The following is a 14,507-nucleotide window of genomic DNA, read 5'->3' as shown; positions in this document are numbered from 1 at the left end:
GCATTCTAGCTGTTTGTTTCCGGGACTCGAGACGTGACATAATGCCAGGCCCCTCATGAAGTCACGCCATGCCCCCACCATTCATGTCTATGGGAGGGGCGTGACGTTGTCACGCCCCCTCCCATAGACATGAATGGTGGGGGCATGGCATGATGTCAATAGGGGCGTGGCATCACTTCTCGAGTCCCGGAAACAAACAGCTTTCCAAGACTGGACACGCAGCCCCACACAGAAAGCCGGTGGTTGCATGGAGATTGGGGGGTGTCCCCAGCGGCAGGACCCCCGCGATCAGACATCTTATCCCCTATCCTTTGGATAGGGGATAAGATGCCACTAACCGGGATACCCCTTTAAACCACTTCTTTGGTAGAAGGCAGAAGTAAAATCACCCAAATTTCTGCTCCCATTATACAGATTCCTGAAGTGGATACAGATGCAAAGTTGCTTATGCCCCCTCCTCCGGTGATGCCGCTGGACACTAACTGGCCTCTGCTCACCATGTCCAAAGGCTTCTTCGAAGGCACCATATCCGGGAAAGGTAAGTTGTCTTGCAGAAAAGAAACGCGTCCTGGGATATTCACAAGAGAACCTGAGACAAATGTTACACTAAGGACCTCAGTGCGTGTGATGCCTAAGTTCTAGTATTGGGTATAGAAAAAACTATTTAGGTGTACCGGTCAAAAAACTATAGCTATATACATATATGTGTATGTATGTGTGTGTATATATATATAAAATTTATGTGTGTGTGTGTGTGTGTGTGTGTGTGTGTATATATATATATATATATATATATATATATACATATATATATATATATATATATATATATATATATATATATATATATATACATATATATATATACATATATATACATATACATACATACATACATACACATTTTAATTGTGTATGTATATTTAACCCCTTAAAGACATGTGCCATAAATGTACAACGCTGTGCACGAAGTGAAGCTATGCAGTACCGTACATTTGCGCAAAAGTGGAACTAAAACTACAGATTATGGCACAAAAAATGAGCCCTCACACATCCCGGAATACGGAAAAATAAGAAAGTTAGAGGGGGGTCAGAATAGGGCGATTTTAAACGTTTTGTTAAAAAAAAGTTTGAGATTTTTCAGAAGGAGTACAATAATAGAAATGTATGTAAACTAGTGATTTTTACTGTAAAGTGTACAGCGTGAAAAGGTTTCAATTTCCTTAGTCAAAAATTTTTTTTTGGGGTGTACCATACATTTTAGGGTAAAATGAGTGATGTCATTACAAAGTGCAACCTGTCACGCAAAAAACAAGCCCTCATTTGGGTCTGTGAATGGAAATATAGGAGTTATGGATTTTAGAAGAGGAGGAAAAAAAATGAAAGCGCAAAAATTTAATTGGTTTGGTCTTAAAGGTCAAAATGGGCGGTGCCTTTAAGGGGTTAATATATATATATGTGTGTGTGTGTGTGTGTGTGTATAAATATATAGAGAGAGATAGATAGATAGATAGATTTTATATAGATATATCTAATATATGGCTGTCTGGGCATGCTGGGAGTTGTAGTTTTGCAGAAGCTGGAGGCACATTGGTTGGGAAACCTTGCCCTATATGAATGCAAATCCATCCGTAGTATGCACGTGTGCTAGGTCATAGTGTCTCTGCTTCTCGTCACCCTGGATTGCACTGGAACATAATCTGCAGTCTTACCCTGAACTATACCACACAGTCAGGGGGTAGTGCCCCTTTAACCATGTCCCTCTATCTCCTACCAGGTAAAGGAACCATGGCTGCTGACATCGATGTGGACACAGTGGGAGGAGAAGGCTGGGGAGAAGACGCTGAGCTGGCACTGGATGAAGGTGAAGGCAGTCGCCTGTGTTCTGTATCCACCTCAACCTCGTCTTATAAGTCTATAAACCTCACAGCCTTGTTGTCACATTTTCAGACGGTTTCGTGGATGCAGGAGAAACATTTGGAGAGGAGGGCACCGGAAAGGGACCGGAAGAAGGAGGGGGATGGGATGTGGAAGAAGATCTGGAGCTTCCTCCTGAGTTGGTGAGTAGACTTGGTGGGCAGTGTTTCATCTTCACTTACTCTCTCTTAAAGGAATACTCCGCCCATAGAAATATTATCCCCCTATCCAATGGATAGGGGATATATCATCTGATCGCGTGGTACCCGCCACTGGGAACCCCTGCGATCTCCCTGCTGTACCCGCGTTCGTTTAGAGCGTCAGGTGCAGCGCCGGAGGCTCGTGACATCACGGCCACGATCCTGCTTGTGACGTCGCAGCCACGCCCCCTCAATGCAAGTCTATGGGAGGGGGCATGATGGCAGTCACGCCCCCTCCCATAGACTTGTATTGAGGGGGCGTGGCAGTGACATCACAAGCCTCCGCCCGGCATCGCTAGTCATCCAACACGCAGCGAAGTTCGGATGCCTGGTCTGCCACAGCCGAGATCCCCAGCGGCCGGACCCCCGCGATCAGACATCATATCCCCTATCCTTTGGATCGGGGATAGGATGTCTAGGGGCAGAGTACCCCTTTAACCTTGGATTTTGTCATCTCAGGATGTTCCTGCTGGTTCCTCAGGTTCAGGAGATGACGGCTTCTTTGTGCCACCTACCAAGGGCATTAGTCCAGCTCAGGTAAGACGTTCCCCTTACTCCTTGTCTGAATATACAACAACCTGACATAAGCTTGATGTCCATATTGGATTACTATTGTAATACCCGCTGGCTCATGGCACCCAACGGGTCCTACATCCTGGTATTGTTCACATCACCATCGTATATATATATATATTTTTTGTCCTGCAGACTTGGTGCAACAACTCTCAGCTCCCCGTCGATCACGTTCTGGCCGGCTCTTTTGAGACTGCAATGCGGGTAAGTTTACATTGGCACCATTGGGTTTGGATCAGCTATTGGTTCCATGCCAGTTGACTGCCTAACCAAATCTCTTTTTTTTTTTTACTACATTTTTTGTTTTTTTTTGTTTAAGGTTTTGTACCCATTAGAGTTGAGCGAACTTACAGTAAATTGGCTCGTAGCGAACCCCGCAGCTCAGCTGTTGATTACTTTAGTCTGCATAAATTAGTTCAGTTTTCCAAGGGCTTCAGTTGCCTGGAAAAGGAGGATACAGACCTAGGAGACCTACAACTGTCATCCCGGACTTTTCCAGGCAACCAGAGCCCTTGGAAAGCTGAACAAATTTACGCGGACTAAAGTAATCAAGGGCCAAGCCACATGGTTTACTACGAGCCAATTTACTATAAGTTCGTTCAACTCTAGTACCCATTATGCCAAGTTATATACCGTATTTTTCGCCCTATAGGACGCTCCGGCATATAAGACGCACGCAATTTTAAATTAGGAAAATCTAGAATACAATGTAAAGTATAGGTCACAGTGATCTTCAACCAGCAGACCTCCAGATGTTGCAAAACTACAACTCCCAGCATGCCCGAACAGCCGTTGGCTGTTCGGGCATGCCAGGAGTTGTAGTTTTGCAACATCTGGAGGTCCGCAGGTTGAAGACCACTGGTATAGGAGGTAATACTCACCTGTCCCCGCCGCTCCGGACCCGTCACTGCTGCCCTGCATGTTGCCCTCCATCGCTGTCGCTGCGTCCCCGGGGTGTCCCCGTCGCTCCGGAACGTCTCTTCTGCCCGGTATCCTCGCTCTCCGCCGCCGCCATCACGTCGCTACGCACGCCGCTCCTATTGGATGACGGGGCGGCGTGTGCGACGACGTGATGACGACGGAGCGCGCCGGCCATGCAGGGGATCCCGGCACGGAGCAGACACCGAGGAGGCAGGTAAGGTCCCTCCCGATGCAGCCGGGTTAGTGTCACTTTCCCTTCAGACGCGGCGGTCAGCTTTGATCGCTCCGTCTGAAGGGTTAATACAGGGCATCACCGTGATCGGCGATGTCCTGTATTAGCCGCGGGTCCCAGCCATTGATGGCTGCAGGGACCGCCGCGATAGGTGTGTATTCGCCGTATAAGAAGTCAAGCTCAGTGCAGAGAAACACTTCCTGAGTTCGGTCTCCTGCCAGGCCGGGAAGAGACCAAACTCACTGTATTAATTGTGGCAGGGAACAGAGCCACCTAGTGGCCGTTTTTTCTATTACATTTTAAACATATTTATGTTGATAATTTTAAAAGCAAGTGAATGGGAAAGTGTCTGCTAATTACACAAGGAACACTATATTAAAAGATTATTTGGTGACAGGGACTCTTGAAAGGTAAAATAAATGCCCCTTTTAACGTCCAGTTTTGAAGGTAACAAATCTTTTCTCCTCAGCTTCTCCATGACCAGGTGGGGGTGGTGAACTTTGCGGCTTATAAGCAGCATTTCCTGCACACCTTCTCCAGGGGTCGGAGCACTTACCAGGCATTGCCAGGGCTCCCAGCTATGTACGGGTATCCCCAGAGGAACTGGTAAGGGTTTACTGCATATTTGTAGAACTTGTTTCTCTGCTGATAGTTTTGTGTATAATGCTGGGAGTTGTAGTTTGGCAACAGCTGGAGACACGCTGTTTGGAAAACACTGACTTAGATACATTACATTAGCAGAGAATGTCACATATCCCAATCTTAACCCCTTATGGACCAGGGGTTTTTCAGTTTTTGCACTTTCATTTTTTCCTCCTTACCTTTTAAAAAATCATAACCCTTTAAATCTTGCACCTAAAAATCCATACATACATGATAGGCTTAGGTTTACCCTCTTTACAGACAGTATCACACATCAAAGAGTTAGATACAGTAGATCAGAAGACCATATCATAAATTCTAGGCTTAGATACAGTAAGTCAGGAGATCATATCACACATCCCATGCTTAGATACAGTAGATCAGCAGATAATATCCCCATCCCATGCTTAGATACAGTAGATCAGCAGATCATATCCCCCATCCCTTGCTTAGATACAGTAGATCAGCAGATCATATCACACATCCTATGCTTAGATACAGTAGCTCATACCATATCACACATCCCAGGCTTAGATACAGTAGCTCAGACCATATCACACATCCCAGGCTTAGATACAGTAGGTAGATCAGCAGACCATATCACACATCCCAGGCTTAGATACAGTAGATCAGCAGACCATATCACACATCCCTTGCTTAGATACAGTAGCTCAGACCATATCGCACATCCCAGGCTTAGATACAGTAGCTCAGACCATATCACACATCCCAGGCTTAGATACAGTAGCTCAGACCATATCACACATCCCAGGCTTAGATACAGTAGCTCAGACCATATAACACTTCCCAGGCTTAGATACAGTAGCTCAGAACATATCACACATCCCAGGCTTAGATACAGTAGCTCAGACCATAGCACACATCCCATGCTTAGATACAGTAGCTCAGACCATAGCACACATCCCATGCTTGGATACAGTAGCTCAGACCATAGCACACATCCCAGGCTTAGATACAGTAGCTCAGACCATTTCACACATCCCATGCTTAGATACAGTAGCTCAGACCATACCACACATCCCATGCTTAGATACAGTAGCTCAGACCATAGCACACATCCCAGGCTTAGATACAGTAGCTCAGACCATAGCACACATCCCAGGCTTAGATACAGTAGCTCAGAACATATCACACATCCCAGGCTTAGATACAGTAGCTCAGAACATATCACACATCCCAGGCTTAGATACAGTAGCTCAGAACATATCACACATCCCAGGCTTAGATACAGTAGCTCAGACCATAGCACACATCCCATGCTTAGATACAGTAGCTCAGACCATACCACACATCCCATGCTTAGATACAGTAGCTCAGACCATAGCACACATCCCAGGCTTAGATACAGTAGCTCAGAACATATCACACATCCCAGGCTTAGATACAGTAGCTCAGACCATAGCACACATCCCATGCTTAGATACAGTAGCTCAGACCATACCACACATCCCATGCTTAGATACAGTAGCTCAGACCATAGCACACATCCCAGGCTTAGATACAGTAGCTCAGACCATAGCACACATCCCAGGCTTAGATACAGTAGCTCAGAACATATCACACATCCCAGGCTTAGATACAGTAGCTCAGAACATATCACACATCCCAGGCTTAGATACAGTAGCTCAGAACATATCACACATCCCAGGCTTAGATACAGTAGCTCAGACCATAGCACACATCCCATGCTTAGATACAGTAGCTCAGACCATACCACACATCCCATGCTTAGATACAGTAGCTCAGACCATAGCACACATCCCAGGCTTAGATACAGTAGCTCAGAACATATCACACATCCCAGGCTTAGATACAGTAGCTCAGACCATAGCACACATCCCATGCTTAGATACAGTAGCTCAGACCATACCACACATCCCATGCTTAGATACAGTAGCTCAGACCATAGCACACATCCCAGGCTTAGATACAGTAGCTCAGACCATAGCACACATCCCAGGCTTAGATACAGTAGCTCAGAACATATCACACATCCCAGGCTTAGATACAGTAGCTCAGAACATATCACACATCCCAGGCTTAGATACAGTAGCTCAGAACATATCACACATCCCAGGCTTAGATACAGTAGCTCAGACCATAGCACACATCCCATGCTTAGATACAGTAGCTCAGACCATAGCACACATCCCATGCTTGGATACAGTAGCTCAGACCATAGCACACATCCCAGGCTTAGATACAGTAGCTCAGACCATATCACACGTCAGACTTACGCCATCTTATTGTTGTACAGATGACTCCAATGTATTCGAGTTACACACTGAAACAATGCCTTTGGCTGTCCGTCTATACACCAGTGTTTCCCAAACAGGGTGCCTCCAGCTGTTGCAAAACTACAACTCCCAGCATGCCCGGACAGCCGTTGGCTGTCCGAGCATACCAGGAGTTGTAGTTTTGCAACATCTGGAGGTCCGCAGGTTGAAGACCACTGGTATAGGAGGCAATACTCGCCGCTGCCCTGGATGTCGCCCTTCATCGCTGTCCCCGGGGTGTCCCCATCGCTGAGAAACGTCTCTGCTGCCCGGTATCATCGCTCTCCGTCGCTGCCATCAGGCATGCTGGGAGTTGTAGTTTTGAGACATCGGGGGCATGCTGTAGTTTGCACACTACTTTTCTCTCACCATTGTTTCTTCTGCCTTTCCAGGAAGGACGCAGGACCGAAGAACGGAGTCCCCGCGGTGGGCCTGAAGCTCAGCGACCTGATCCAGCGCCTCCAGGTTTGCTACCAGCTGACCACCACCGGAAAATTTGAGGAAGCGGTGGAGAAGTTCCGCCTGATCCTCCTCAGCGTTCCCCTTCTGGTCGTAGACAACAAACAAGAGATTGCAGAGGTAAGTGGGGTGTGGGGTCGTCCTGGACACCCAGTGATAATGGAGGCAGAATTTTAAATTAACCCTTCTTTTGCAGGCCCAGCAGCTGATCACCATTTGCCGAGAGTATATCGTGGGATTGTCCATGGAAATAGAGCGAAAGAAGCTTCCGAAGGATACCCTGGAGCAACAGAAACGCATATGCGAGGTATCCATTAATATACAGCTGTATCATGGGCTTGGTGCTGGCATCTACCATACGGCTGAAATGCCTTTTAGTGTCTGTGTACCGGTATATGTAGAACTACAACTCTCAGCATGCCCAGACAATGTCTATACCAGTGTTTCCCAACAAGGCTTTCTCCAACTGTTGCAAAATGTCAACTCCCAACATACCCAGATAGTGTCTATATCGATATTTTTGAACCCAGATAATGTCTATACCGGTCTTTCCCAATCGGGGTGCCTCCAGCTGTTGCAAAACTACAACCTCCAGCATGCCCAGACAGTGTCTATATCGCTGTTTTCCAACCAGGGTGCCTCCAGCTGTTGCAAGACTACATCTCCCAGCAGGCCCAGACAGCATTTATACCAATATTTTCCAACCATGGTGCCTCCAGCTGTTGCAAAACTACAACCTCCCAGTATGCTCTGACAGCGTCTATTCTGGTGTTTCCCAACCGGGGTGCTTCCAGTTCCAGCTGTTGCAAAACTACAACCTCCAGCATGCCCAGACAGTGTCTATATGGGTGTTTTCCAACCATAGTGCCTCCACCTTTTGCAAAACTACAACTCCCAGAATGCCCAGACAGCATTTATACCAATATTTTCCAACCAGGGTGCCACCAGCTGTTGCAAGACTACAACTCCCAGTATGCCTGGACAGCTAACGGCTGTCCGGGCATGCTGGGAGTTGTGGTTTTGCAACAGCTGGAGGCACCCTGGTTGGGAAATACTGGTATAAATGGTTGTTTTAGACCACATCTATGTCTTTTTTCCTTGATTTATGTGAATGTGAAAGCTGGATGCACTACAAAGAGCAGCTCGGCTTTTAGTGGCCTTCATTTTTTTTGCATTTCTTACACCTCCCGTTCATTTCAGTCTCCAACTTGTGATATTTGGACACAGCCTTGCTACGATTTTCCGTCGCCTACAACAGTAGATACCATCCCCGCACATGTACCCATTCATTGTGATGTCATTTGCAGATGGCGGCCTATTTCACACACTCCAGCCTGCAGCCGGTCCACATGATCTTGGTCCTGAGAACAGCAGTGAACCTCTTCTTCAAGCTGAAGAATTTCAAAACGGCCGCCTCCTTCGCCAGACGACTGCTGGAATTAGGGCCCAAACCTGAAGTGGCGCAGCAGGTAAGTCATTGGTCTTTAATTTGGGCACTGTCACTTTAAAAAAATATATATATATTTTGACATGTTGTGGAGACCTGTCAAGAGTTTGGATCGGTCAGGGTCTGAGTGTCTTGATCCCGACAGATCGCTAAAATAAGCCGATAGAACAGCGTGCTGAGGAGACAAACTTTCCCTGTAAGTCTATGGGATTGTCTCCCAGCTCTATCTAGCGATTGGTCGAGGTCTGAACACTCAGACCCAGAGTGAACAAAACTTTGACATATCTCTAGGACACGTGAAAAGTTTTTTAAAGCGACAAGTGCACTTTTTAAATGAATTACTTAAAGTAGTACTCTGCTGCTCAGCGTTTGGAGTCGGTGGCGAGAGCTCGTGACGTCATAACCCTCACCCCCTCATGACGTCATAACCCTCACCCCCTCATGACGTCATAACCCTCACCCCCTCATGATGTCATAACCCTCACCCCCTCATGATGTCATAACCCTCACCCCCTCATGACGTCATAACCCTCACCCCCTCATGACGTCACACCCTGCCCTCTCAATGCAAGTCTATGGGAGGGGGTTTGACGGCCGTCACGCGCCCTCCCATAGACTTGCATTGAGGGGTGCGTGGCTGTGACGTCATGAGGGGGTGAGGCTATGATGTCACAGGCTCCCAGCTCCAGCGTTCGCAACACTTTGTTCCAAACGCTGAGCAGCAGAGTACTACTTTAGGAGAAAAACAGCGGCACATCAGTACACAGGTTGTATTTGGTATTGCAGTTTTCATAGGGGATAAGATGTCTAGGGGCGGAGTACCCCTTTTAGATGCGTTCTTTAGTGAAACATAACTTATCCTACTCCTTTATCCTGTTAAGGACTTAGGGCGTACAGGTACGCCCTGAGTCCGCTCCCCTGCTATGTCACGGGGTCACGAGTTGACCCCGCATCATAGCGGGTCGGTCCCGGCGGCTAACAACGGCCGTGACCCATGGCTAATACTGGACCTAACCGATGCCGGTGTTAACCCCTTAGATGCTGCGATCAAAGTTGATTGGCGCGTCTAAAATGTAACAAAATCCTTCCCAGCAGCTCAGCGTAGCTGATTGGGACCACCGCTGTGTCCCTATCAGCTGAGAGGACGCAAGGAGGGTCCCTACCTACCTCCTCTGTGTCCGATCGACAATCTACTGCTCAATGCGCTAACACTGATCAATGCTATGGCATAGCATTGATCAGTGTATGCAATCAGAAGATTGCATGTAATATTCCCCTATGTGGGCTATACAAGTGTTAAAAGAAAAAAATGAAGTTAATTTATGTGATTTAACCCCTTCCCTAATACGTTTGAATCACCTACCTTGTCCCATTAAAAAAAAAAAAAAAAAAAAAAATGTCATGCATGCATAAATGTCCGAACTATGAAAATATAATAATTAAACCGCACGGTCAATGGCGTACTTGTAAAAAAAATTCCAAAGTCCAAAATTGCGTATTTTTGGTTACTTTGTATACCATAAAAGTATTAAAAAAAAGTCTGATCAAAACATAAATGGTACCGATAAAAAGCCCTCATACCGCCCTATATGTGGAAAAATAAACACTTATAGGGGTCAGATGACTATTTTGATCCTACAAACTTTTGTGCAAACAGTTATAATTTTTTAACAGAAGTAAGACGAAATCAAACCTATATAAGTAGGGTCGCCACTCAATCATATGGACCTACAGAATAAAGGGAAGGTGTCATTTTTACCAAAAAGTGCACTGCGTAGAAACGGAAGCTTTTGCTGGGCGATATGGCCTAAAATTAATACCACGGTATTTTTTTTTTACTATCGCGGTATCACGGTATTACCGCCTGTCACCCCACCCCGCAAGCGGGGTCCCTGTGCCCACTAGCGGTGTCACAAGAATGCCGAGCGTAGCTCTGTTCCCCGTCCCTGTCAGCTCTTAGGGTACGGGAACAGATTTAAAAGCTTCGCGCCCAGCACTATGCAAATAGCGTAGGGCTAACGTAGTCAGCGCTAGGAGCCTAGCGTTAGCGCCACGCTATTTGCGTAGTCCTGCGCATGCGCAGTACTACGTTAGCTGCGCGCGAGGCTGTTAAATCTGTTCCCGTACCATAAGAGCTGACAGGGACGGGGAACAGAGCCGCGCTCGGCATTCTTGTGACACTGCTAGTGGGCACAGGGACCCCGCTAGCGGTGATGGTAGCACGCGCGGGGGGCACATTTGACATCGCTAGTGGGCACAGGGAGTAGCGGTGGGGATTGATCGTGCTCGCGGGGACACAGTAAATGGATTAGCCGCGCTGGGCTCTACAATTCATCTGGAGGGTGGGGGAGGGGCCCTACCGGTATAGCGGTATGGGCAAAAATCCATACCGTGGGATAAAAAAAAAAACGGTATCCGGTTTATACCGGTATACCGCCCAGCACTAACGGAAGCCCCCAAATTTACAACATGGAGGTTTTTTTTTTTATTTTTATTTTTTTTGTTTTGTTTTTTCAACTCTGTCCTATAATTTAATTTTTTATTTTTTATTTTTTTTTGTTTGGCTGTAGATTTTTTGGTAAACTGACTGATGTCATTACAAAGTAGAATTGGTGGCGCAAGAAAACGAGCCATCATATGAGTCTGTAGGTGCAAAATTGAAAGGGTTATGATTTTTAGGAGGTGAGGAGGAAAAAACAAAAATGGAAAATCTCCTGGTCCTTAAGGGGTTAAGGATAGGGGTGGCGCTGTTTTTGGAAGGAATAAGCTTTTTTTTTTTTTTTCTCTATTTCTGGATAACTCCTTTTTAATATTGTCTAAACAGGTCAGGAGCTACGTTTTTTTTTAAAATGTATTAATGTATTTTTCTGGTTATATGACAGACGCGCAAGATTCTGTCCGCGTGCGAGAAAAACCTCACCGACGCCTACCAACTCAACTACGACATGCACAACCCCTTCGACATCTGTGCCGCGTCTTACCGGCCGATATACAGGGGGAAGCCGGTGGAAAAATGTCCTCTGAGTGGAGCTTGTTACAGCCCGGAGTATAAAGGACAGATCTGCAGGGTCACCACGGTATGTACAGGGGTATTAAAGGGGTACTCCGGCGCTAAGACATCTTATCCCCTATCCAAAGGATAGGGGATAAGATGCCTGATTGCGGGGGTCTGGCCCACATGTCATGCTCCGCCCCCTAAATGCAAGCCTATGGGAGGGGGTGTGACAGCTGTCACGCCCCCTCCATAGGCTTGCATTGAGGGGGCGGAGCGTGATGTCACATGGGGGCGGAGCCGTGACGTCGCTATGCTCCGTCCCCGTGATCGCTAGTAATCGGACCCAGAGCGAGCACACACCGGGGGCTGATTCTAACTGGGTGCGGCATGGAAGATCACAGGGGTCCTCAGCGGCGGGATCCCCGCGATCAGGCATCTTTGGATAGGGGATAAGATGTCTTAGCGCCGGAGTACCCCTTTAAATGGATTGTTCACTCTGGACTGGGATCAGCCGCTCATAAACTGATCACAAGGGGTCTTACTGATGAGACATTCAGCTACAATCTACAAGGGTTTAGTTCTCTCTGCAGTGCCCCCGCAGGGGAAATAAAGAATAACACTCAATGTGTTAAAAGGGGGATGGAGTGCCCTTTTAAAGGAGTTCTGTAGTGAATATAAACTTCTTTTTATCTAAAGGATAGGATCAGAGGGGTCTGAGTGCTGGGGACCCCCTCGTGTTCTCCTGAGCGGGGCCCCAGCAATCTGGTGGAAGGGGGCATGTCGTCCCCCCGCACGGAGTGCCGTCTGACACGCCCCCTCCATGTATCCCATAGAGATATATGGAGGGGGTCAGAATGGCCGCTTCCGGCAGACTGTTGGGGCCCAATTCAGGAGATCGCGGGGGTCCCAGCATTCGGACCCCCGTGATCTATAACTTATTCCCTATCTTTTTGACAGGGGATAAGCTATTTTTCGCTGCACTACTCCTTTAAAGGGCATTAAAACTTATCACCCATCCATAGGATAGGGCAGTGGTCTTCTACCGGTGGACCTCCAGATGTTTCAAAACTACAGCTCCCAGCATGCCCGGACAGCCGTTGGCTGTCCGGGCATGCTGGGAGTTGTAGTTTTGCAACATCTGGAGGTCCGCAGGTTGAAGACCACTGGGATAGGGGATAAGTGTCTGATCACTGGGGACCCCCAGGCATCTCTAGAATAGGGCCCGACTCTTATCCATGAACACTCTGGCCCCCACCTTCTCAGTAGGACTCTGCGGGGACTGCCCGCTCAGCTGATCACCTGTGGGACATTGCCTGATCTGGCTATCACTGCCGAGACCATTCTGTCTAGAAAGGTTGGGGGTCGGAGCCCTCTGAGGAGAGCGCCCCTTTGTGGAGTTGGGTGGGCCCAGTAGTCAGAGACCCCACATTCTGGCACTCTGACAACTCCTTTTAAAGGGGTTTTCCAGGATTAGAAAAATTCTGCTTCCTCCTTGCGAAAACAGCGCCACTTTTATCCACAGGACGTGTGTAGTACTGCAGCTTAGCCCCGTATACTTCAATGGAGCCAAACTGCAATACCAGACACAACCTGCAGACAGGAGTGGCGCTTTTTTTTTTTCAAGAAAGAACCAATGTTTTTCTAATCTTGGACAATCCCTTTAAAGGGGTACTCCGGTGGAAAACTTTTTATTTATATATATATATCCACAGTGCTCTCTGCTGACACCTCAGTCCTTATCAGGAACTGTCCAGAGCAGCATAGGTTTGCTATGGGGATTTTCTCCTGCTCTGGACAGTTCCTGATACGGGCATCAGGTGTCGGCAGAGAGCACTGTGGACAAGACAAAAAAGAAATTCAAAAAGAAAAGAATTTCCCCTGTAGCATACAGCTGCTAAAAAGTACTGGAAGGATTAAGGTCTCTGGTTAACTAAACTAGACAGGTCTCTTCTTTTATCATGGGATAGAGGGGAACACGCTGCGCTGTACAGCCAATTACGAATTCTGGATTCTTCTGCTTTTTAAGAAAAATCCTAATTTCTTTAACCCCTTATTTTCACAGGTGACGGAGATTGGGAAAGATGTGATCGGCCTGAGGATCAGCCCCCTACAGTTCCGCTAGGACTTCGCAGTCATTAAATCAGCCTTATTTTTTGTTGTTTTTTTAGATGACCCTGATAAGTAGCCAGCGCCGCCGACTCCGCCACCTTCCCGCTTCCCCCTAAGCTTTGAAGGCGACAGTATTGGCCGCCTTTTACTAACTTGTAATTCAGTAAATCATTGTCCCCTTTCTGTGTATGGAATAAATAAAATTAAAATCTAAAATAAAAAATTCTAAACATTCTTGTGTGTAGTGTGCGTGAAACAACATTTTATCTATAAATTCTGTCTCTAGACCAGTGTTTTCCCAACCAGGGTGCCTCCAGCAGTTGCAGATGGTGGTTGGGGGGGTTGGTTGTGGTCATGACCTCCAATGGTGACAAGGAATATGGCCATGAGAGACGGCTCTATTTCTGTTTTTCTATGGGACTCTCCCTCTATATCAGTGGTCTCAAACGATAGCCCTCCGGATGTTGCAAAACTTCAACTCCCAGCATGCCCAGACAGTCAAAAGCCTGTCTGCCTTCTCCAGAGGATCCACACTGTCCCTAAAAAGGTAAATCAAAGCTTCCCTTTCATCTCTTACCAGTAGTCTCAAACTGTAGCCCTCCACATGTTGCAAAACTTCAACTCCCAGCATGCCTGGACAGTCAAAAGCCTGTCTGCCTTCTCCAGAGGATCCACACTGTCCCTAAAAAGGTAATTCAAAGCTTCCCTTTCATCT

General features: G+C 47.0%; 1 protein-coding gene across 2 annotated transcripts in view; it reads left to right on the top strand.

Moving 5' to 3' along the window:
- The window catches only part of COPA (COPI coat complex subunit alpha), a 60,664-nt gene extending 46,638 nt beyond the window's left edge, over positions 1–14,026 (top strand). For both annotated transcript variants that reach the window (XM_056544899.1, XM_056544900.1), the window contains 11 exons: positions 415–538; positions 1,778–1,864; positions 1,951–2,060; positions 2,577–2,654; positions 2,826–2,894; positions 4,313–4,449; positions 7,175–7,361; positions 7,438–7,548; positions 8,549–8,710; positions 11,571–11,765; positions 13,746–14,026. In XM_056544899.1, coding sequence (XP_056400874.1) covers positions 415–538; positions 1,778–1,864; positions 1,951–2,060; positions 2,577–2,654; positions 2,826–2,894; positions 4,313–4,449; positions 7,175–7,361; positions 7,438–7,548; positions 8,549–8,710; positions 11,571–11,765; positions 13,746–13,805 — 1,320 coding nt within the window. In that variant the 3' untranslated portion in view covers positions 13,806–14,026. The remainder of the gene's footprint in view (positions 1–414; positions 539–1,777; positions 1,865–1,950; positions 2,061–2,576; positions 2,655–2,825; positions 2,895–4,312; positions 4,450–7,174; positions 7,362–7,437; positions 7,549–8,548; positions 8,711–11,570; positions 11,766–13,745) is intronic.
- Positions 14,027–14,507: the final 481 nt, after the last annotated feature.

The sequence above is a fragment of the Hyla sarda genome, chromosome 11, assembly GCF_029499605.1.
Source record: "Hyla sarda isolate aHylSar1 chromosome 11, aHylSar1.hap1, whole genome shotgun sequence".
Lineage (NCBI taxonomy): Eukaryota > Metazoa > Chordata > Amphibia > Anura > Hylidae > Hyla > Hyla sarda.
This window is presented reverse-complemented; position numbering and strand designations above follow the sequence as displayed.